We start from the raw sequence: 22,998 nt of genomic DNA on the forward strand, positions 1-22,998 counted from the left end.
TAGCAGAAGGAGGTTTGGGTTACAGAAATGGCAAGTATCCCGAAGGCAAAAAGTTAAGGGGAGTTTCTTTACATACGGGAGCGACCATTCGTGGCCTGTCACATGAATGTCATCAGGTGACCTATGAATCACAGGTCTCATGGAGGGGATCTCTGATAATTAAACCAGTTGGAGGAAAGAAAGTTGGAGGTGCAAAGAATGACTTCCAGACAAAGGCAATGGTAGCTGTGAGGTTGCACTCAGTACCTTTGAAATACCAAAATTCACGAACCAGAAAGCACCCATCACATAGGTCTATCGGTTACACACACCCCTCCTCCTTCATCCTTTATTGCTCAGCTGCATTTTAGCAACCCTTCAGATACAGCTTGGTGCTCCTAGGAGCCCTTGTTGGACTGTTTCACTCTTGCATTGTGTTAAAAACAACGCTGCACACCGTCTTTCTCTTACAGCAGAGTCTGTCAGTTGACAGAAAGGCTGTACTCACCACCTCATGACCTAAGGCATTTCTGCAGGGCTAATCAGAAATACAGATAGACACCCACCCCCCCCACCCCCCTTGATTTCATTAACAAAGAACACAAAATACTCATGCCAAAATGACAGGATAGTCCCAGGAGAATACTACAATATTAGCATCCTATCTAAAGAGCCTTATTTATACAGGGCTGAATGTATCTTGTCTGTTCTTAGCAGTGAAACAGTCCAAGGCTTGTCTGCTACTTGGATAGGAAATCTAGAAATCTGAGGTGGCTTAGACATGAGTCAAGAACTTCAGACCACAGAAACAGTGTGTGAAAAGGCTCTGGCCCCAGTTTTACTTCTGAGGTGATGGAGTGATGAGGAGGGAACATTTAGCAACTCAGGTGGCACTGTGCTAAGGCCTGGACTACATGCAGACCCTTGGCAAGCAATAGGCTTTCTCTGTCCTGTTCTGGGAGAATTATGAGCCTCCAAACCACAGATAGGGAGCACAGATTTTGTTTTTCTCCAGCTGCAGTAGTAACTCGTGCTTTTAGCTCTAGAGGTCACTTAAAATACCAGCCCACAGGCTGCCACATGCACACAGCACATCTCAGCTCCGAAGAATGTGCCAAGGAAGGGCAGGGTTATCGCCCTAACCTGTACAAGGGTGCATTAGTATGCAATCGCTATGCAAAGTGAGCACAGAGGCCATACCCAGCGCAGTTTAGTCTACTGCTTTAATCATACAGCTGTCCTTCTTCTCTGCCAGAAGCAAAGTGGCCTGGGAGGAAACCGTTCACTGAAGGGTAAGAGCTATGACAGTGCACCAAATCCCACCCTCCGAGTTCAGCTGGCAAGACTTCCAAGATTGGACACTAAACAAATTTGTTTCTTAATCTGAAGGGGGGGCGGGGAGAAATTACTGAAATTCAGTTATCATGGCTGGGAGATAAATGCTCCACTGAGATATTCTAAGGCAGATGGTAATTTTTTCCTCATGTCTTACTGAGGGAATGTTGCTTGAAAATGGAAATAAGATGTATAACTTACACATGTTCGAATTTAAGGTTTTACTATTTCGCCTACTGTTTTTCCAGGCAGGGAACCAAAATCCGCCTTCAGAGAGGCAAACTGCTGAAGGTTTAATGTCCCCGTGGCAGTCAGAGGAGAGTCTGAGCAACTGCAGGGACACCAGGGTTTTCACAGGGAATGTGATCATTTCTAACTTTCTGTTGAAATACTCTGTGTCAGGTGTTAAATGCTACCTGTACTGGCAGAGAAAAAGCCCTGAAGCAGCACAAAGGATCTTATTCTTTCCCAAGGTACACGCTGTCCTGAGAAGACTCAATGAAACAGCGAAAGCATCCGTACTTCAGGGTGTCAGAGGCTGTTCAGCTTAGGGTTCACCGTCCCTGGGAGGTGACCACCTCCTTGCCTGGAGACCAGCTGCTGACTTTAAATGGTGTGGGCAGCCCAGCTGGTGGGGCAGACCCGAACACACACATCCCCATGTACGGACTCCCACCTGCCTTTGGGATGAAGTTCTCCCTCCTTCGGACACAGCAGTCAAATTTTCTTTGCTTTCCCTGCAGCACATCCCAGGCGCCAGCAGTGCCAGCACAACTACCTGCTACCTAAGGTCCTTCTAGGGGGTTCGCTCTCACCCCCTTGCTCTGTAGTTAAATTTCCCTGGAAAATAACCCCTGCAGTTGAGATATGCACTATTCATGACAAAATAGCTACACATACATAATACTCATACAGAACTATAGGATATATCCAGACTCTGAGATAAAAAACATCTTCTAAAAAAGCTGATCTGCCTAGGAGTATACATGCTTTCTACTGGCATGAAATGACTCGCGTGAAATGACTCACATGAAATGACCACAGGGTCCTTGGCTCTCTCTATTCTCCCTGCTAAGCATCATGCACATTCACATGACCAATACAGCAAAGTAACAAAAATAACACCAGTGTTGTAAGATATCTCCTCGGTGGTTTTGTGATGATCTTCCACTTTACAGACTCTTGGTTTGGCAGTTGGGACCCTGCCTATCCTCTGCCTTGCTCTGTATGTCTCAGCAGCCAAAACCAACCAAGTATCAGAGACAGATCTGAAAAGAAGTTTAAGGGACTGAGGCGTCCTTACCAACCACTGATCTACCATGGTGGGAAGAGAAGCCACCCATTAATCCTGCAGGACATTAAATGTGCTCCGTGTACCTGACAGGGTTGTGTCCGTGTGGCTGTATAGATGCCTCCCTACCCTCTCAGAAAGTTTTCAGGATGGTTGATCCAGAGCTAACCTCAGTGGAAATCTGATAGCAGAAGGACAGGCGTAACTGGGAATAGCATCACCAAAGCTTAACTGGGCAGGAGACCGAACTGTCTTTAAGAAAAATACCATGAAATCTTCAGTGACGGCAAGTGGGAAGATCCTTATTGTTTGTGTCCTCTGTAACCCAGCCTTTCCTACCAGATCCAAATGGAGCCTTTTATTGGGAAATAAGGCAGCACTACCAGACTGAATCATCTTTGCAGCTCCTGGACACCCGTTACTGTACTGCCCCAACCTAAGATGAGGGATTTAACAGTAACCCAGCAAAGGTAGGTGTAGCAGTGGGCAACACAAAGAAGAATTCAGTGTGGGGAACAACAACAGTATCAAATGAGAAAAGGGAGCTGCGAGCCATGAATAGTGTATTCATTGAATATAGCTCCTTTCCTAGTTCATGCATTACCCACAAGCAGACTTAGATTTATATAAAGAATTCCTCATTATTTGAAATGGTTTGTGCAAGGGGATTTCAGATGCCAGATTAATCCTTGACTTTTCACAGAGACTTCAGACTTTCAAGTGGTTATACACGCTGGACTTGCTCATGTTCTGGGCAGAAAACGTTGTAGATCTACTAAGGTAAATGGATATAGGCTGCTTTCACAAGATCTCTTAAGTACATTCACTGTGGCAGTGACAGAGTCCAAGGAATATGAAGCAGTACTCATTTCCACTGCCCGTCCACAGACTTTTCATTCCAGCAGCTCCAGTAGCAGTCTTTGGGGATGCCAAGAGCTTGGTGTTTTGGGAAAGTTTATGCTAGACCAGCCAAAATGGACAAGCAGCTAGCCTGGCATTGACTAATAAATCCTCTGTACAGCTTCAGCCGGTGTTCCAGATACCTGAAAATAAAATAATTACTGTTCCAGGGCCTCTGTCTAGGAATCACCTTTGGCTTTCATTCGAAAGAGCAAAATAAGGGATTTCAGTGATTTCTGTACCTGACTGAGCTGCGGTCAGTGGGATATTTCCTCCTTCTTTCTATCCCTTTCTTCCCATCCTTTCATTCCTCCTCTCTTCCCATCTTTTTTTCTGTTTAGATTTGCCACTTTTTGGTGTAAGTCCCCATTTGCTCATCTTAGCTTTAATCTTTACACTTTAAATTAGATTTTGTTGTTGTTGTTGTTGTTCGGTGAAGGAAGTAAGAACAGAGATACTGTGATGCTGCTTGTGGTTCCCTTTTACAAGCAGGGAACAAAGCTATCAAGGCAGAATCGCAGCTCCTCATCTTTAACCCTGCCTCACACTGCTCCAAGGAATGCCTTTTACACACTGAAAAAGACTATAACTCTGCCAGAAAGAAGGGACAGCTGTAGAAAGGCAAAGACTTACAGGTTACAAAACTCAAGCTGCTTGAGGAAAGCACAGAGGGGCTCATAGGGTCTCAAAGAATCATGTTTATCAGATACAGGTAAATGCAAACAGTAGGTAATTACACAGTCTGCTGCTCTGGCTGGGGACTGGAGCAACACAGTGAATCCCACTAGAGGGCTCACACGCCACTTAAAGGGGATTTTTATTCTTCTAGGCATCACACATAGTCCTTTTGTTTTATTTTGAGAAAATTATTGTGGCATTAAAATGTTCTGAGATCCCTGAACCTTAGCATTATTTTAATATTCTGAAGCAAGAGAAGGTCTCCAAAACGTTTTCAAAGCACTGACTTAGCTGGACAAAATTCATAACTTCAGTTGGAATTACGCACTGAAGTTTGCCCTCACCCACGCCCACATCCAGCATATTAGAATATTCTTTCACATTTGAAGAGCATACAAATTTTGTAGCATCTTTTTAACATTCGCTCTCAGAGTTTAGCTACAAATGCAGATTTGTAGTAGCTCAGTAAATGCAGTCAAAATTTGGAACACCTATTTTTTGGTTCACTCTGCATTTGGAATTTATGTAGAATATAAGAAAAATCTATTCCTAAAATGGACTTTAAATTGGGTTAAACTTTAACCAGTGTTTATCTAAATAATCCTCCTCTCCTCTATTCATTGGAATTTAAGATGTGAAAGATTTTTTTGTTTGTTTTTTAAAAACATAAATGATTGTATTTATATCACAAAAGCATCTAAGGGTCCCAACAGAAATCCCGGTCTAGTATGTTGGGAACTGTATAAGCACACTGCAGGAGACAGGTCTTTCCCTGAATTGACTATAAACAAAATAAGGAAAAGACACAAACTCAGCAAAGAACAAAGTTTGCAAGCCACGCTTCTAGTTTCCAAATGGATGCAAAGGGAGATAAACAATATGCAGAACATCTTGCAGTAAACCCACAGAAAAGCTGGACTTGTATTTTTTGTGTGCAACAGATCAACAAAGACAAGACCATTTCCCTTTCCCAGTGCCTAATGGAGTGTAAGAAGCATAAGAATTTTAATTTTTCTGTGCTGGATTTTAAATGCCTTGTGTTTGGACACTGATCACTGTGCAACATGAATGTAATGCTGGGGTTTGTTCTGAGCAAGCAGCCGCCTGTGAAGGCAAGGACAGATTTTGAGGCCATATACTGCATCCAGGTCTGATAATACTAGAAACTTCCACAAAATTTCTACTTCTGAATCTTGCAATAATACAGAAGTCCCATCTCCTCCCCTAAAAGATAGATCCCTGCCGCTGCCTGAACATCTGTACATAGTTAACATGCAGGTATCTGGGGAATTCTTTCCACTTTGGGAGTAAACCAGGAAAACCTGACATGGGTTATACAGCTGGTCAGGGTTTCCATGTTGGCTGGCACTTGGAGGGATGGCTCTGCAAAACAAGCTTGGAGAGGTTCCTCAAAGCCCCCTTCTCCCACCCTGCTGAGGACCAAACCAACTCATCACGCTATACATCACAGCTGTCAGACCTGCTGCTGGTTGCTAAGAAAAAGCAGAAAAGCTGGACACTTTCTCTTAGTGACACCCACCTCCCTCCACTGTCAGGTGTCCTCTAGCTTTATCACTCCCTAGAGTACATAAACCACTCTCTCAACAAGCAGAAAACACTACACTTCAAGTACAGGTGAAACACAGAATAAAGGCTGCTCCCTCTAATGAGGCAGCTGGAACCCGGTAAGAGAGTGTGCTTGAAAAACAAGAGGGAGAAGGAGAGGCAGAGAGGGAGGGAGGGGGAACAGGGTTTGTTATTCAGTCTGCAGTTCAAGTTAATTTGTATTGAGATTGGTGTTTGCTGCTCAGATGTTGTGTCAGTTTTGCCAGGCAGCTGATGGGCAGAGGAACAAGCAACTGGAGTGGCCCAACCCATAACAATGAGCAGTGATGGACATGCAGGGGAAGGGCGACTTCTCAGCCATGAATAGGAGTAAGTCAGATGAATGTCCTCGTTTCTTGGGTGGATTGGAGCTCTTGTGCTAACAAGTTAGCAAAAGGAAAGGCTGGAAGCTATTTCAGTGCTTAGTTCTGACATTCAAAACGGGTTTTCCTGTTTTTCTAATAGGTTGGGAAGTTTTGCCCCTCTTTTAGAGAGACTGAGGACACTTAGTTTCTGCCTAAGAATCTCGTAGTCTTGAGCAAGCCCATAAAGAAGTATTTCCTTTTTGCCCAGAATAAACACACCTCTGGAGGGCCTTTCTCCATGGGTATCAGAGCACTTATAATTGTTAATAAATCAGTTTGTCAAAACAGTATTATTTCCCTTTTTCTTCTGAGTGGATGAGGAAACTGTAACACAAAGATCACAATGGAAAGACAGCCCAACATATTTCATTCCCAAGTACACGCGATACACATGCAATGAGGGTGTTATGTAGGCTTTTGGACATACAAGTACAGAATTCTGCACATCCACATGTGCAGAAACTACAGAACATGTGCCTACAGGATCTGAAAAGCACAAATACATGCTACCTGTGGTAGTTCAGCAGATATGACAGGACTACTTGTTCCCTTGGACGTCCAAAACTTGCTAGAGAGAGAAAGACAAAGAGCTTAACGGGAGGAAGCACTCTCTGTCTGTTGGTCTGACAACAGGGGTTTGAGCAACAGAAGCAATGCTACAGAGGGCTTCCTCACATGATCGTGGGAGCGTGTTGCCTCTGCCATTGGCGAGGCTGACCTTGCCACCTCGGTTCTTGCGACTGATTCACCTCTCTGCGGGATGGGGAGGTCAGACCTGCACAGCCCCATGCACAAGCCTCACTCATTTGGTCAGGATCCCACTCTGCATTGCCCTCTTGAAGATTTTAGAGGTAATTTAAGAAGACCAGCCTTGGTAGCCAAAGGTAGTCCTAGTGATAATCAACAAAACCCAACCCACTGGTACTTTCAAGATCCATCCTTTTGCCTGTGTCATCCAGGGATGGTGTTTTTCAGGAAATAACTAATTTTCCCTGTTTCAGCCTCAATTCTGAGATTGGAAACACTAGTGCAAAAATCCGTGTAGTTCTTATAAAGTCCAGAAATGATACTAAGGAACAACCAGGGCAAGATCAAATTCAGTCTAAAAATGATCACCATCAAAGACCAACTGACGCAAAGACTTTTATCTTATAGTAAAATCAGCATCTACTCTATACTTACGAGGAAAAAAACATGCTGCTGTTTGAAGTCTTTAACACCATCTTCTCACTATAGAAGTTTGAAAGTGCAAGGCTGCTTTCTGTTTCAAACTCTACTCTTTACTATATTCTCAGAAACCAGAAAAATAGGCTGTTACAGAAGCCCTAAGCTAACCCTACAGGAGAAAATCCCTTGATTGTTTAACTGGCCTGTGTTAACATTGTACCAATGTTAGAGATGTTTGTGAGTTTGAAAAGAAAACCAAATTTAAAATTAATATGAACTCTAAAACTTATTGCTAAAAAGTAAAATAGTTTTGCTTTATTGTATATATTTAAAACTGGAAAAAAATTAAAATTGCTGCATCTGAAGATTTTGTCCAAGAAGGTGAATTTTTTGCCTAGGCTTTGGACTTATAGACATGTTTTCAAAGGCAACAGCCTCAGCTGGGATAATAAAATGTTTTCAGGTCTTTGAATTTGTCATTGAACAGGGAAATGATTCATCTCCCCCAGCTCTAACTACAATGAAGGGGGGCAGACCTCCTGCCTCTTCAGATAAAAGCTGTAGAGGATACATCATGACCAGTGTCCATTTGATGGTTAATATCGCTGCTCAAATATACTCCTGAACTCTCTTTCTTACCAGTGGTCGCACTTATTCACACAGAAGATGTGGGCATACGCCTTTTGTTTTGTTTCATAAACTGCCATAAAGGACCTCAGTTTCCTTTTTCCTTTCTCCATCAAGTAGCTCTCCAGTTTCATATGGTTGTTACTGCCCTAGTGCAGCATGAACCTGGTTGCAGATGCAGTAAGAAGTGCCCTCCAGTGAAGCCCACACAGCCCATTAACGCAGCTTTCACTGGCTTCACTCTGGGGCACTGTTATAAACATCAACTACTACTATATGTCTGAGTCCATCTTCAAGAGCCCCTTGAACCATGGCACATTTGTGGGGTGCTGAACCAAGTGATGAAATGTGCGATTTACAACAGTGTTTGCAGCATGAACTCTGTCCTGGCAGTCTCACGTCCCAGTCTGTACAGCGTTCATGGAGACTGGTAGAGATGCATACTGCAGAACTGCAAGAGCAAGATCCTCAGGCCAGTAAAAAATGGGTGACAGCAGAACTCTAGGGGGAGCAGGATATGGTCCTACACAAAAAGTGGAGTTTGTTGAGATGCAGGACAAAAGCATGAATGGACAGTACGTGCTTTGCTTTTATTTAAGATTCCGTAGATGTGGAAAGAATCTTTCCTTACCTTGATCCATTCATGTGGTCATATTCCCTTTTTACATTGACCCGGACGGGCTGATTAATCCACTCCTGCTGGGGAGGCAAAGGGTTGATTTTGTGCGGCTGGCCATAGTCAGGGTTCCCTGAGGCTGTCATATCTGCCTTGGGGAGGTGAGTGGCAGCGCCGTACGTAGAGTCAAAGAGGGACTGGTCGTCGCTCACCACCGACAGAGCCTCCTGGGGAGAAAAAAACACAAGTGCTCAGAGTCATGACTAAACTAGCAACTCCACTCTTATTCTCTCTTTGAGCTGGTGAGCACCTGCAAGGGCCCCACAGCTGCCCAGCACTGTCTGCCATCTGCCAGGATTGCAGATTGAATCAGATTCTTTGGGGTCCATTAACCCATATGCAAAACCAGTGGGTTGCTTTGCTAGCTGCTGCATCGCTCTGGGTGGGGCAAGAGTTAAGGTTAACTTGACTTCTGCAAACAGTAAAGTGGCTGCTGGGTGCTGTGTTCTCCTTGCTTGCTGTGAGCAGCTTCATCTGCAAATTCATATAGTTACCTGCCCACCTGCCTGCACTTGCTGGTCCAAAACCAGCCAAAGAGATATGTGGTATATAATATTTCTGGAGTGTCATTTGAAGGTCTATACATCTTCGTTCAAAGGGGTTTGTGTGGTGTTTATATTTTGAGGTTACTAGTGAAGGAGAAGCAGTTAGTATGGGTCAGAGTTATGGGTGTTAGTGGTGGGATGAAAAATGCATTACTTTACACTTCTTGTTTATTTTGTGGGAAGTGTAGGACTGGTGAGTTACCAAACTGTGCATTTCTAGAAATGCTTAAAAACAGGAAATTGTTATCCTTTTTTTTTTCCTGTTGAAACTCCAAATGTTGACAAAAAGTTGTGACTATCGATTTCCTTGCGTTGATGCACTTGAGTTTTTTAAATGAAGCATGCCAGGCTCATAAAGGCCTTGGCACAGCCCTGCCTTATTCAAAGTGCATCTGACAAGGTCTGCATGTTCTCTGTGGAGCTAAGTTAACCGCACATAACACAGCTGCCATTATGGCTGGCAAGCCAGAAACTGAACGAGGAACCTCCCAAACTAAAAGCACACACTACTTTAATGTGAGTCAATAGAGCAGAGCTCCGAAACAAAGGCAGCAACGCTCACCTACTCTGTGGACTGGGCATTCAAAGGACCTGTACCACTGATGCGTCTGCCGCAGTGGGTTACCCATGAACAGACAGCCACCAGCTTTGCTTTGAAAGCTGGTGTATTTGCTAAAAATTCACAGGCCACTGTCTCAATCATGAGCTTTCAAAAATAATAAACTATTGCTTTCTCCCCACCTCCCCCCAGCAGTAATTACTGAGGTTAGTTTTACAAATTCTTCCATAACCAGGGAGAGAAACAGAAATTCTGAAAACTTAGAAAAGTGCAGCTGCTGGAATCCTCCAATTACACGAGAATCTAAGTACAAATCAGATATTACCAGGCTCATGATATCATCACAAGAAATGTCAATAGTTAAGGTCTACTGGGTAAACACGAGAATCCCTCTCAGCTTGAAATTAACCCACTTAGAAAGAGTCACGTCAGTGCTCTGCATTTACAAATATCAGCACTTTTCTAGCTCTGATCTTGGATCACGTAACAAAATCAAATAATCCTGAGTAGCCTAGAATTTAAGTGGGCCTGGCTAAGCCTGAATTTGGAAGAACCCTCAAACATCTGCACAAGTTCTGCTGAAGTTACAGTATTTGCTGTAAATTTCTTGTGAGCGAACTCTCACACTGATCAGCAGAGATGGCTACATACTTTAAACAACAACAATGAGAGCTTTTACCCCACACTGCCTAACACTGACTGTTGCAAGGAGATCAGACTGTGTTCATGCTTTCCAGCACGTTCTTCTTGGTGGATGCACAACCTTTCAAAGATACTCCTTCCCTTTTTCTCCTTTAATTAGAGTAAGCTAGGGAGTGGAAGGTGCCCCTCGGAAGAATTTCCTTGTGGTGTAATCCTGTACGATTACAGCCTTGTGTCAGAAACTCCTTAAAGGGACTGAGACTATCTCCAGGCTATAAACCTTGCCTGTGCAGAAAGGTACAAGAACATAAGATCTTCTGGTGGCAGCTCTTAAAAAGAGAGCAAGCCTTTCCATCAGAGGTAAGGATATAGCGACTTACTGCTTTTCTGGTTTACTGAAGTCAGGATGTTGGGCGGGGGTTCCTAAATGACACATCTTCTTCCTCCCAGTACTAAATACGTGGGGTTCCCTATATGAGGTGGTAGGTGAACCCCAAATATCTGGAGAGATCCAGTCTCAGCTATGCGCCTTGCTGGTCAAAGTCAAGGGAACTGTGAGTACCGCTGGGGATTCATGAAATAAAATTTTAAAATGTTTGTGTTTGGAGTTTTCTGGTCTAAAAACACGCACAAAGTTGGGGGTTTTTTAGGGAAACAATATCTGGGAAAATTATTTTTCTGCCTAAAAGCCATTTTTTTTCTGAGGAAAGGTTCTGATGGAAAAAAAAATTAGAAAGCAGGGATCTTTCTGGCTATCCCCCTACCTTCCCTCCGCCCCGAAAAAAAAAAAAAAAACCCACCAAACACAAACACACCCCAAAACCCAGCCCTGGACTAGGATCAATGATTAGGGCTGCATCCAAGTACAACTATCTTTACATACACAGGCAAACACACACTTTTCTCTGATATACAGAATATCTGATGGAGAAGCCTGCTGCCTCAGATAAGCATCTTCCTTGAAAGACAAAGCGGCTGCTAGGCCCTGCCTACAGCAGCAACTGGCATTAACATTAACGGGGGCGATGATAAACCCGCAGGCAGGCAGCCGTCCCACCGAGCAGCTCTGCGTTTTGCTGCTTGAATACATACAGAATGCAAACTCTAACATCTTTAAAACTGTCACACACAGGAAAAGAAATTCAAATGCGATGGCTGCTATCATCACAGGCCCAAGCAGTTACTGAACCAGGAATTGTTTGAGCTAAACCCCTGAGTTAGTTACAGTCACAAAAGCTACAGAGTAAAGGCTCTGGGGGAACTGAAGACACACAGAGCAGATCAGGCAGAGATAGCGGCTTGTAACACCTGCTTAGGATCCGGGTCGTGCATGCAAATAGCTAACAGCTATTGCTGATTGCATGCAAGGGAAGCTGGGTGGCATTCTGCCAACCCCTGCTGCAGTTCAGCCTCTCCATGCTGTGTACATCTACAGCTTGACAGAAGAACAAAAGGGTCACAAGCAACAGGTAGCCTTTGGCTGGGGACCACTCTGATAACACCCTAGCAGGGAGAACCACCTGGGACTCAGTTTAACTCTTAGAAGAGGACAGAGCTCGGTGACGTTCAGGCTACAGACCCGGCTGGGGAACGTGTGCAGCCTTCCTTGCGCTCAGTCGGAGATCTGCTCGGCTAGATCGAGTTTTGAAGGACTAGTCTGTTCAGGAAGTGTTTGGCTGAGGAACAGATCAGCAGTTAAACTGAATACCAGAGGGCAAATTTCTATCCCCTGGAATTGAGAGCTACTTAGCGTTTGGTGACGGGCGACTGGGAAAACATATCAAGGTGTTAAAGGTGCTAACATAACCTAACCAGACAGGCCACAGCTCGCCAGGGTTTCCCCCATGCTGTTGCCTTCCGGGCGGTGTCCTTGAGCTGGCCAGACTGAGTCTGAGACAGGGGTCTTGTGTGTATTATTCTGGCATATATGTTACATTATATTGCCTCTGGGAATAGGCTAGCTTCAGTTTTTCCAGTTTTTAATCACATTCCTGGCATAAATGTGGCCAGTCCTGTCTATGGCAGCTTGCGGCGTGGTGATAGGCAAGTTCAACTCCCTGTGAAGCACAGCCCCAGCCTCTGCAGGGCAGCCCACCGCTGAACTGCCACAAATGAAAGGCTCCCTTCGCTATGACTACTGAAACAGTTTTGCATAGAGCTGGCGCGCGGTTCTGGATCCCTCAGACATAAATTTGTGACACAGCTATTATTAATAACAGTTCATAGTTGTAAGAGGTTGAATTCACAGTTTTTTCCTTTTTTAGATGAGCCATCTAGATCCAGGTCCCAGGTCTAGGTGCTAAAGCGAGGTACACTTTGATTTTGTCCCAGTGTGCTGCAAGAAAGCCGGTCTGTTGTTCTGGTTGCAGAGGTAGCCCAGTGGGGAGGGCTGACAGCCCACCAGTGCTTCAAGCAAGATATCCTGACTACTTACTGTGAAATGGAGATGGCATGCAAGCTTTAGAAAAAGTTTTCACTTAGTTAATGTGTTGAGCAGGACATTTGAGCTAAGTTATGAATGGAAAGGGTCTGAGAAGCAACCCCTAGGTAAAAATCAGGGACAACTGTGCAATGCAGACGTATGATCTGAAACATCATCATTTACCTTGATATTCTTTCATTCACAGCCCCTGACACAGTCTTTGTTGCACTAATGACTGCACTAATAATAGAACTAGCCCCAGGATATTCTAATGCCCTCACTAACCTCTAGAAGTTTGCCTTGGACAAGGCCCCTAAAAGTTCAGGTTTTTAACCTTATCCAAAGTTCACTGGCAAGGAAAGCTCGCTAGAAGTTCCCAGTTCCCTGGGAGAAAGGTCATGAAAACAAGAGCTGGCGAGGTGACAGTAGTCAGTGCTTTCATCCCAGGTATAACTCAGTGTCTACAATAACAGCTCTTTCCAGGTGCATGCAGTGCATTTTCACTGAATATTGACTTTGAACTCTTCACATTCATTTTTCTGGCCATAACCACATTTAAAAGGCATTGCTAAAGATCAAAGGTTCATCCTCCTCCACAAAGTCTGACTTAGAAGAAAATGCTGAGCACTTGAACCATCATGCCATGCATGGAAAGATTACTTCCACCTCTAGAGGGGTGACTTTTTTTCCCCCTTCAATAATATTAAAAATCACTCCTGAAATATTTTTGTAAAGAGAATGTTACCAATATAGACCCACTGTTTGAAGACCCCAGACGTATGATGGAAAACACCAAAATATGAGGTACCAGCAGCCTTGCACATGGCTTGAGGTTAGCACAGAGGATCTATTCCTTGAATAAAAATTACTTTGGCACTGCGGTTTTACAAGTCAGCACTTCTGCTGCCAGCATCTCATACAAGCAGAAAAGAGATAACATCAGACTTACAAGAAAAAGAGTCAAATATAAAAATTAAAAAGGAGCAGAGTCTGTGTTGATCTTGGGGCAGCAAATTCGGATGGATTGGGTACTGAATTAGGAGGCAGGAAGGCAGAGCATTACCCTCATCCCTGCCCTTGATCTTTGGCATAACCTTTAGTGAAGCATTCCCTTGTCCGTTTTTATCCTCCAGTTCTCTGTTGCCTTGATCCCTGCCCACTGTAAGCTCTGTAGGGCATAGAGCCTTGTCCAGTGCTGTTACTGGGACACAAACTGGAATCTTTTGGATAATTCAAAGCAAGGCCTGGACTGCAATTCTATACTCTAATATATCCCGTCCTCACAATACACCTAATCAAAACAAAAAGAAAGACCTCGGCAGCTTTTTCAGCACACTTTTCCTGAGGTTTGCTCATGCTACTCCACCTTCCTTACAGGATATTATGTGATTGGTGCAGGGACTCCACATAACTCCCCCTGGAAAATTATAATCATAGGCATTTTATTGCTAACAACCACAATCCAATCTTGTGCCCTTCACAATCAATTTAAGGCCTGCTTCTACAGCAGAGGTTTTGCGGGCTGCAGCTAGCACCAGAGATCCATCATAACACTGTAGTGAAAACAACAGGCAGAGAGCACTCCTTGCCAAAGTGCATTGCTCTTTACCGCTTCTATCTACTTGCAACACTGCACAGTGACTGACAAACTGTTCTGGTCACAGTATTTTCCCGCTGAGCTAATGGCACTCGGGTTGTGGCAGCGCACATGCTGATAATCCGTGCCGCAGAGCTGTCTCTGCCCTGAGCAGGACGGACGGGAGGAGATGCAGCCTTGCTTTCCCTGCTGCAGCAGGGCTAAGGATTAAGAAGGCAGCAGCATACCTTTAAGACTGTGTCAAAGTTTCTGCGGATTTGAGGCTTTCCTTGTGTATAAAGGATGGCTTTCATTTAATTATTTTGATGTCATCCCACACTGCAATAATTTTGTGCTTACTGCGCACCGGAGACTTGCTCGAAACTACAAAGCAGGTTAACTACCTGGAGAAGTTGCAGCGCAAGCTTTCCTCTGCAGCTCAGGCTGCCTTTCTTTCACTTTCCACCCAGAGTACTACATCGAAGCATAACCTGGCAGTCTTAGAATATAGCATAATTTCTTCACAATTCAGATAAATGGGAAACCACAACTTAATTACTCACGCTACAGGGAACCAAAGCAGGAATAAGATAGGCATAAACAGCGAAAACACACGGAAATTAGCCAGCTAAAAACTATGGCAAAATGATTTTGCAAAGTATCTCATAAGGAAATACATCTCTTTTTTTATTATTTTTACATTCACTATTTCCATGAAATTTCATGTCAAGTGTGTAAAAGAAGGCTGCTAAAATAAATGCTTTATTATTTTTATCTCAAGATCCCAAAAATCTGACTCAAAAAGGAAAAAAAAAATTAAATTATGCTTCTGTCCTTCACTTTTCAGGAAAGCACTTGACTTCATGCACATGTTTATAGGCTCTGGACCAACAACTTTTTGTCTCAGCCCAGACTGCACATAAATTGGTTCAGAGCCTGTTTTGGTTTGTTTCCAACAGGCTCAATACCAAACGGGAATAACCAGGTCACAGTATTCCTCCCCAGCAAGCTGCTGCGTTAGGGCTGACGATAAGGAGGCTTAGGAGCACCAGCCCCTGCAACATGGGAAATCTCCAGAGGTGCCTCCGTGCGGTCTCAGCACAGGGCCAGGAGAGGAAGTGAAAAAAAGAAGAGAACCTGCCCAAACTACTGCTGTGGCCTCTTGACCTCTTAAAAGTAATATGGTGAAATCTGAGGCTAGAGAGAATGGACATGTCTGATAGACAATTGCATCTCCATTATGTAAGTTCCTAAATCCTGGAGGTGTGCTGCAGCTCTGCCTTTAAAGAGAATGGCAGCTGTACTTTGGAGCATGCCACATCCCCACCAGTCTCCAGCTGGCTTACCAGCATCCCTGGGCCTAAAGCTAGGGATTTCCCTGAGCACTCCCGACCTCTCAAGAGCTTCGCAGCCTCCTGGTACTGATGCACACTGGGAGGAGCAGATGAGGGGTCTGCCCATTAGCAGATGAGGGACAAATCACAGCTCCTGGCTTCTGTTCCCAGAAGGTTTGAGAGAATTCCTGCCCAGTTCTGCTGACCAAGACACATGAGATAATTTAGGATAAGTACTGAACCTTAAGGGTAAAACATTAAGCCTGTTAACAGCGCTGGAAGCTTTGCCATTGGCATAGCTTGAGCCAGGTTTTGTTTCTCAGCAGCAAAGTTCACTACAAAAGGATTTGCCTCCATGAATTAATCAGCATAACTCTGCTGAGTCGGAAGGGCTATATGATCTCTCAAGATCTTTTCCAAATCATGTCATGTTTCCAGAAAATCAATCAGCCTTTGCCATGTATTAACACTCTCCTCGGCCAGTTTACTGTGCTTATATCACTACTGATCTCTGCCCACAGCTTTTTGCTCCAAAGTTGCCCACGCTCACTAAAAATAACTTGACGCTGCGTGGGTGATTGTTTTGCAGAGCTGGGCAGTCAAATCCACCTAGCTCTAATTCACCTCCCTTCTTTTTCATCACCCTTGTAAAATAATTGACTTGCATGGAGCCAATGCGTTTGTAAACAGAGACACATGGATATAACTGTGAACATACACACTTCAGTAAATATTATTGTAGCATTTTTATGGTCTTTTCTGCTGAAGACACATGGAGGCAAACTGCAAGATGGTTTCAGTCTGGCTTCCTGACAAACCCAAACTATCCTGAGGAATAAATGCAGTCTACTGCTATGCAGAAATTCTGTGCTGAGCTCAGCTTTGTCCTGAAGCACCCACTGCCCAACTTCTTCCTTGATGCAGTGCCAGGGGCTGCTTTTCAGTGGCAAATGGTTCATCAGGAGTTTGCAGACCCACCAAACACTTTGTTTCAGAAAACTTGAGCTCACTTTAAACTGCATTTGCCTATTGCAGTGGCGTCCCCATTTCTCCCAAAGGAGAGCTTTTTCCGTGGTATTTTCACTCATACCAGAAACTGAGACTATATAACAATACTGCTGGTTTTGTTTTCCATATGCAAACAGCAATTAAATCTTTTCAATAAAATTATTCACTCTAGAAAGGAAAACAATAAAATGAGAAACCCAAAACACTGGGGGGTGGGGGGTAGGGGGTGGGGTGAGGTAGGGTATGTCACTTCTGTGTGCCTCCTCTTTAACAGGCTGTCTGGGAAAAGGACATAAAGCAGAGTCTTAAAAGCGTGAAGGGATAGGTGCAAACCACAAAATCTTGTCTTTTCAGTTTGGATTCCTACTGCCAAAGCACTGAAAACTGCAAAAAGAGTGTTCTCCCAGGAATTCAGGATCTGGGAGACAGCAGTTTAGAGAGTCACAAATATTTCAGGTTCCTCTGAGCTCTGACTCACTGCTACACCAATGCCCATTCATTATTTTTTATTTCACTTTGATACCATTGTCCCAGTTACATTCACAAACACCGCAACCGTATCCTGTTTTGTTCTCTGACACCATTCCCTTCACAATCGCAGGAAGCCCATCAGGAAACATTCATCGGGTGCTGTTATGTTTCCATCCGCAGAGAACAAAACATGCACTTTCAGCCCAAGATGACTTATTCCAGACTAAGGAAAAACAACAGCATGAAAGAATCAAAGCAGAGTCTCCAGGAGAGAGCGCAGTGTGTGCTTCTCCCTCAAAAAAGGGGTAGGAGTCCTGAGCAATGCTCAACGCCTCTTACCTAGGGAATGCTTAGCAATGGAAAGGTTCAGCCAAAAGGAAATAAAAGGCATAATCCATCACTGACATCTACAGTACGTATTGCAAGGTCTGGACACTATATCAGAGAGGGCAAATACAAGTCCAACACAGTCCTGCAGCTGAATCCTAAACCAGATGTGGCTTGAGATTTCAAACGTTAGGACTTGAGTCTATTTGTGTTCTGGGTTTGGCCCCAGTCCCTGAGCTGCGTTTGGATTAAATCTGTGTTCAGGGTCTCAGTGCTCATGATATTCAGAGCATAAATTCAGTATTTTAGCCCAGAGCTGGTTACTCCGGTTTGTTGTCAAGTGTGCACCACACAAAGTACGGAGATAAGAGGAAATGGGGGAGGTGGTTCAGGACTCATAGGAACATACTTCTTCCCCAAGAAGCATATGCATACACTCGATAGAGCACTGCGAAACTGGTATCTGCCTCTTAAACATAAAAAATGGCATTTGCTGGGATGGACAAGTCCCGGGGTTGAGATTTTCAAAAAAGCCTGAAGTTACACAAATTGCGCTCACATTTAGCAGAAGTTGGGAGCCACAGTCCTTTGAATCCCTCTGAAATAGTAGCTTTAAACCTCATGGGAGAGACCAGCCAAAGGAGGAGCAGTTGGCAACAATGCTTGGACCAGGTTTTCCATTTCCTTTGCCCACTGATCCTGGCTGCAAACACAGGTGCCATCACTGCCCAGCTGAGTGCTTAATAAAGCTGTGCATTGATGCCTTCTGCAGCATACCCAGCCTCTGCTGGCTCCTTATCCAGTTCCCAACTGGTCTCCTCCACTTGGCAGTGGAAATGACGGCTGCCACCCTGCTGGGATGGCATGGATCTGTGTTTTTCTTGTGCACCAAGCCCAGCCCCTGTGGCTCCAGTGACGAGATTGTTTCTGCATACGCCTATAGGAAAAGCAGAGATTTTGTGAACAAGCCTGCTCGTGGCATTCCAAGGAAAACAGCTCAGCAGGATTACACTGAGATATTTTCTTTGTCAATCTGAATCGAGATATTTGAACAGGAAAATCCAGTTTACACCACTGGAAGTTCCCAGGGGCTTTTGATTTCTTTTAAAAGAAACACTGATGTTTTAATTTCAGTGCAAGAGAGAGGTCCTGGAAAGATTCAGGGATAGCCATCACTCTTATCTCTTGGACAAAAAGTCCAAATCCCATACTGGCACCATTACAATACACAAAGGAGCTGACAAGGTGCTATTCTTCCTAATGATACCAAACATCACAGAGAAAAGACTACCCTACCAACACTCATGTTTCAGGAGACTGCAACAGTAAAGTAGCTTCTGATGCCTAATGCTATAGCAAAGCTATTGCTGAAGACAAACATACGACCAAATATATAGGTCTAACTCCATCTCTGGTGTCCCATCTACTAGAATCAGCCAGTGAATGCTGCCTCCTGGCTAACTCAACAGCAGAAGATGTAAGAGTAAAAACAAACAAACAAAATTACTCTTTTACAGTTGTGCTAATGTCCCCATGTCTCACTTTTCCTATCTGTATGATGCCTGTCCCCAAAAGAGCTCGGATTTTGTAGAGTGCTCCAACATCCTTGGAAGAAGGAGGTCGTAGAAGTGACAAGTGTTGTCCTAGGGTAGAACTGCTAGACAAAAGCAAAATTTATTCTCCTCTGAGGCTGAGTAAAAAACTTAAAATCTCTTATCAGTAACCATTAACAGAAAGTCTGTTGGTTTTATCAGCGTGGTACTGAGAAGGGCTTCAGGCCTTGCTTAGATAAATGAGGTCTCTCGCTATTAGGAAGTCTGCACCCAGGGATGGTTTTCCACACCTGTGAGTTCTATGGCTTCTTCTTCCCAGCTCCCCTGGGCCCTGGTGAAGCAGACCGGGGAGGCAGAGGCCACGAATGAGTTCATGGCAGGGAATTTCAAATGTTTTGCTGCAGGGAAAGTAGGACAGACGTGAAGCACAGGCTCACAGTGTGTTTGGGAGGGAGGGGACTGGGAGCCAAGGCTGCCAAGCAGTCAAATCCCAGCGCTGAGACCGACTCAGTGCTATGGCTTTGTGTAGGTTGCTTAGCTCTGCATCTCTGTGTTCTCTGCTGGAGGTGATGCTAAACACATGTATAGTCAAGGGCCAGTTTGCGGTTGATTCTGTCAGGCTTCTGTCATCTCTAGGGCACTATCCCTCAACAAATCCCCACCTGTAGCAATTAATGTGATGGTTTTGTTTTGTTTTGGCTTGGGTTTAAATGAAAATCATTAACTCTGACTTGATAACTGTGAGGTACGGAGCTGTCAGGCTCCTCCTTGCATAGCAACGTGTCTAATAGACAAAGTCAGTACCTCAGGGGTGCTGTGCAGGGAGACATGAGGTTGTTACATTAATTTTACAGCACGGGAACCAATGCAAAGCAACCAAATACTCTGCTCAAAGTCATTTTGTAGAGTGTAGCTAAACTGAGACTAAACCCCGGGCCCCCTAAAAAGCTTGCTTTCCTATAGAGAAGAGGACTGCCTTTACATGCAACACTTTCTGATTTTTTTCTGAGATGACTGCAGTGTTTTCCTTTTGCTGAAGCGTTTCTTACACTCAAATCATGCTAACATAAATAAGAAGCAGGCCTCTCGGCACATCTCCATGTTCTTAGCAGAGCTGATACCGCTGGTCTTATCTCTAACAGGGCAAGTCCCCTGAGCTGTGTTGAAAAGCCTTTTATCAGATGCAATTTAAAGAGAGTTCTTTCTGAGATGCAGTTCTGCAGCTCTGGCAGGAAAGTGGGGCTTCTGACTAAATCTCCTCTGGTTTTGTGAGAGAGTAGGACAAGGTCCTGTTTGTAGGGCTGGCAAGACAGGGCTGCTCCTTGCACCTTCCCTGAAACAACGCTCTACTCCCTCCGTCAGAGGAAAACCCTGTCAAAAATGGCTTAACGATCTTCTAATATTTCCATGCAATTAAAGGCCACATCTGTCTCACAGACCCCGTCCTCCTTTGCTAATGTACAGACATGAACTAAACAGTCTGTCTTGTCGATTCGCAGGGTAACAAAGGGGCCTATTCATAACACAGGCACTTTGGCTATTTTGTGTGTGTGAAATGAAATAGAGTTTGCATTTGGAGAATAACCTGTGTTGGAGCTAGCAAGAGATTTCTGCTCTAATAAATCAATCAGCTTTACCGGCTAATAAAATAGCCCCCCTCCTAATTCTGACTGTGCTAACCAGACAGCCACCCTACAGAGAGGCAACTACGGTTTCTGCGCAAAAGTGAGAACCTACGTGAGCTTGCTTTTAAAACTCTTAGGAGGATTAAAGAAAATAGGTATCAGCTTGGCTGGAATTTTTCAGACCACTTAAGAGAAGGAATTATACCTGGCCCAAGGAATTTGGGTGTCACCTCTGCAGCCTCAGCTGTGTTACTCAGGGGGTACACATTTAACCTCTGTCTTTAGCTGGCTCAAAGACAGGTTCAGTTCTGCTCTTGCCTTTGTTCAGTTCTTTCTGAAGAAAATGGCAGCATTGCAGAAAAAAACCCAACCCCACCAACCAACCACCTTTCAAAGACCCATTTCTGATTTGTTAGCGAAACTGCGGGCTTAAAAAAAGAAAACAAATTGAGGCACACATTGGCACAGTCCCAAACCAATACCAACATTATGTTTTGCCCTGACTAAGAGTTTCAGGCAAGACCTGCACATATATCCAGATGGGTAGGGCAGTGCAAGGAATATATTACTGATTGTTTAACATTTTGCTTGTAAATGCCTTGGAGGAATGGGCTTTTAGGGTTTGGGTTTTTTTCTTTTCTGAGCCCAGCACCTTGGCACACGGGTCCGTGTTTGATCACGGTCTGTATCTCTGCCATCTTAGTATTTTCACAATACAAATATATACACCAATAATGTTCATACCTCAACACACCTCAATTCCTTAGCTTTCAAGTGAACAAGTGTACAGAAAGCACAGAAAAGATGGTCCTATGACTTCAATACTAGAGTGATATTTGGGAGATGTGGGCTCCTTTACCATCTAGGCAGCAAAATTTTTGTTCAGCTCAAGTGAAAGTTCTCTGTGTAAAACGAAGGACAAAAGTGGGTGTCAAGGCCACAGGGTAAGAGGTGGACAAACCTAGAATGTGGTGAGATACCGTTTTCATATCCTGAGGAAATTATGGAGGCTGTGAGAAGTTTTCCAATCCTGATGTTGGACAGATAGTCAAAATTATTATCCAGAGATGTCCACTTTAAGTTAACTGAAATATTTTGTTTCAGATATTCTGAATATTTCATTACAGTTTTAACCTTTTCAGTTTTCTTAAAATATTGCAATTGGCTTATGTTTCTAAATAGAGAGTAGTTTCAAAACAAAACTTGAGAAAGCACTAAGTAGGGCTTTCAACAAACTGTCAAAAATCAAACCTTCCAGTGAATAGGTAAGGCTTTGATAAATTTGCATCTTTCTGACAAAAAACACTAAGCTGAAAAACATCAGACCATATCTAACATGAATCTTCTTGTATACAACCCTGATACAAACACAGAGTGGATTCTGTTACAGCTTTTGGAGACAGGGCCAAATAAAGCCTTTTTAGGCCGGCAACCATGCCAGCAAAGTCAGTGGAAGTTTTGCCTTTGTCTTTGGAACGATGTACGATTGAATCTTCCATGTAGCTGTTTGCATTTTGTGTGCTTAAATGAGAATGCATGAATGACTCTGACGCAAATCCACAGAGCATGCACTATCTGTCCCAAAAAAACCCAATATTTAAGCAGTTATAGCCTGTAGGCTTTTAATGATATTTTAAAGACTTTATATAGACACCAAAAGAAGCAATTAGATGTTCAGAAATATTTTAAGAACATCTGTGTAGTTCTTAACTCTCTCTGACTTCATTTTCCTGCACAGGTACCTCAATATTTTTAACATTTGGCATATCACAGCAACTAAAACTATGCAAGATTCTTATCCCAGGGGGAAGCTGAATTCTCCAAGAGACACACATCAGGACCAAATAAAAACTGCAGAACCTTCTGAGATATCTGACACAGACTGGACGGACTAGCTCTTGCAAGCCTGAGCTGCATCCTCTGGGGTTCTGGTTTTCCTCCCAGCCCTCAGCACTCCAGGAGTGCAAGGCACAATGGTGCTCCCTACTAGGGCACAGGTTCTTACTGGTTTGGAAAGCTACACATGGACATCCAAGGGAAGAAGCATGTCTTCCTCACGGCGGGTCTAACAGTCACTTTCCTCATCAGCATCTTAAGAGCAAGATTTTTGCCACCCAGTACTCAGTAAATTCAGCAGTGCCTCTTTGTTAGCTGCCCTGTCCCTGTTAGTTTGTGATGACAATTAAGACAATTTCTTTTCAATGAGGACAACAAAGAGATTTCAAACATTGCTTCAGAAGATGTTTATAAGATGAACAGCAAAAAAGAAAATCAGCTCCTCACACACAATATAGCTTTGAGGGGACCTGGGGT

The 22,998-nt window shown here is 43.9% G+C and overlaps 1 protein-coding gene across 5 annotated transcripts in view; it reads right to left on the reverse strand.

Moving 5' to 3' along the window:
• FLI1 (Fli-1 proto-oncogene, ETS transcription factor) overlaps positions 1-22,998 on the reverse strand; it is an 89,383-nt gene that overhangs the window by 30,551 nt on the left and 35,834 nt on the right. For all 5 annotated transcript variants that reach the window (XM_013298913.3, XM_013298912.3, XM_013298915.3 and 2 more), the window contains one exon: positions 8,579-8,790. In XM_013298913.3, the coding sequence (XP_013154367.1) occupies positions 8,579-8,790 (212 nt within the window). The remainder of the gene's footprint in view (positions 1-8,578; positions 8,791-22,998) is intronic.

This window comes from Falco peregrinus, chromosome 15, assembly GCF_023634155.1.
Source record: "Falco peregrinus isolate bFalPer1 chromosome 15, bFalPer1.pri, whole genome shotgun sequence".
NCBI lineage: Eukaryota > Metazoa > Chordata > Aves > Falconiformes > Falconidae > Falco > Falco peregrinus.